At 38.9% G+C, this 1843-nt stretch overlaps 1 protein-coding gene across 1 annotated transcript; it reads left to right on the top strand.

Annotated features, from left to right (window-relative positions):
• The first annotated feature begins 512 nt into the window (after positions 1-512).
• On the top strand, positions 513-1136 carry LOC143891064 (secreted RxLR effector protein 161-like). Its single transcript, XM_077395716.1, has 2 exons — positions 513-815; positions 915-1136. The coding sequence occupies exons 1-2, from the start codon at positions 513-515 to the stop codon at positions 1134-1136; spliced, it is 525 nt and encodes a 174-aa protein (XP_077251831.1).
• The last annotated feature ends 707 nt before the right edge of the window (positions 1137-1843 follow it).

Raw genomic sequence — 1843 nt, forward strand, 5'->3', positions numbered from 1 at the left:
TTTCAAGAAAGTCACTTTGATGATAGCCATGGATTTAGTAGCTCATTATGATTTAGAGTTACATCAGATGCTTGTTAAGACTGCTTTCCTAAATGGAGATTTGCATGAGATTGTCTATATGACACAACCTGAAAGTTTTCAGGTTGAAGGCAAGGAACATTTAATGTACAAGCTTGACCGATCCATCTATGGTTTGAAACAAGCCTCTTGGCAGTGGTACTTGAAGTTTCACACAATTATCACAGAATTCGGGTTCAAGGAAAATGCTGTGGACCAATGTATATATCTCAAGGTCAATGGGAGCAAGTTCATCATTTTAGTATTGTATGCGTTGCTAGTAGCAATTTGGGCATTTTGATGGAAACCAAAAAATTCCTTTCTAAGGATTTTGACATGAAGGATCTCGATGAAGATTCCTATGTTATAGGAATAGAGATTTACAGAGATAGGGCTCAAGGATTGCTGTGATTATCTTAGAGAGCCTATGTTGAGAAAGTTCTGAGAGGTTCAACATGGATAAATGCGCAGCTGGCATTGCTCCTGTGGTTAAAAGAGATATATTTAGTGGTTCACAAGGTCCCAGGAATGATTTGGTACGGGAGGAAATGATGAGAATTCCTTATGCATATGCAGTAGGAAGTCTCATGTATGCTCAAGTTTGTACCCGTCCAGATTTAGCCTACGTTGTGGGCATGCTTGGAAGGTATCAAAGTGATCCTGGAATGGATCATTGGAAACCTGTTAAGAAAGTTATGCGTTATTTGCAAAGAACAAACTATTATATGCTCACATTTAGGAAGACAAATAGCCTTGAGGTGATTTTCTATTCTGACTCCGAATTTGCTAGTTGTCGGGACACCATGAGATCCACATCAGGTTATATCTTTATGCTTTCAGCATGACCAATATCCTAGAGAAGCATAAAGCAAGGAATGAGGGCTTCATCTATGATGGAAGCAGAGTTTATAGCATGTTGGGAAGCTTTGGCACATGCCTTATGGCTGCGGAACTTTATCTCCGGGCTTCAGGTTGTTGATACTATTAGGAAGCTGTTGAAGATGTACTCTGACAATTCCGCAGCAGTTTTCTTTTCCAAAAACAATAAGTTGTCAGATAGTTTGAAGCTATTAGATTGAAGTATCTTATTGTTAGAAAATGATTCAGGATCAATTAGTGTCTACTGAATACATAAGTACCGCACTTTTGTTGGAGATCCAATGATGAAAGGCTTACCACCTAAGGTCTTTAATGACCATGTAGCACGCATGGGGTTGTTGAGTAAGTCCGGCTGTGTTGATTAGTGGGAGTCTGCATAAAGTTTATAGACATTATATTGTGATCACTTTTGAAGATTTTGATCCTGATAAATAAAGTTATCCGCTTTTCCATATTTGTTGGGAAATGATATATCCACCCCTTTTGATCACCAAGAACACCCCCTGTCAGTGTTTCAATGACTAAAGAGGGGTTGTGGTACTTATGTCAGAAGAATTCAATGCCTCTGATTGCCACAAACACTGACAGGGGCCAGGGGGTGTTCCTGGCGATCAATATGGGCGGATACATCACTTCCCTATTTGTATTGCGCACATTAAATGGATATTTTGAAAGCAGAATGTCGGTAATGACATAAAGTGGACCTTATTCATGTTGATAAGTTTGCTACTTTGTGACCATGGGGAGGTCATTGGATAGTTAAAATTTCCAATGATTACATGATCCGTTAGTATAGCTTATTGAACGGAATGTAAAAGTTGTTGATATGAAAGGTATACATCTCATGTAGGCTAAGTGAGAGACTGTTGGAAAGTTTCTAGAAGGTTTGAACTTCTAACCTTGGTAG

Source organism: Tasmannia lanceolata, unplaced genomic scaffold (assembly GCF_043159265.1).
Source record: "Tasmannia lanceolata isolate RefF3 unplaced genomic scaffold, GAP_Taslan_0.1 ptg000013l, whole genome shotgun sequence".
Lineage (NCBI taxonomy): Eukaryota > Viridiplantae > Streptophyta > Magnoliopsida > Canellales > Winteraceae > Tasmannia > Tasmannia lanceolata.

What these genes read in the sequence shown, in the direction of transcription:
- LOC143891064 (XM_077395716.1), top strand. Translation starts at nt 513, where the DNA reads ATGGATAAATGCGCAGCTGGCATTGCTCCTGTGGTTAAAAGAGATATA. An exon ending in GGAAGACAAATAGCCTTGAG is followed by an intron (nt 816 to 914) that starts GTGATTTTCTAT and finishes CCAATATCCTAG; the next exon opens with AGAAGCATAAAGCAAGGAAT.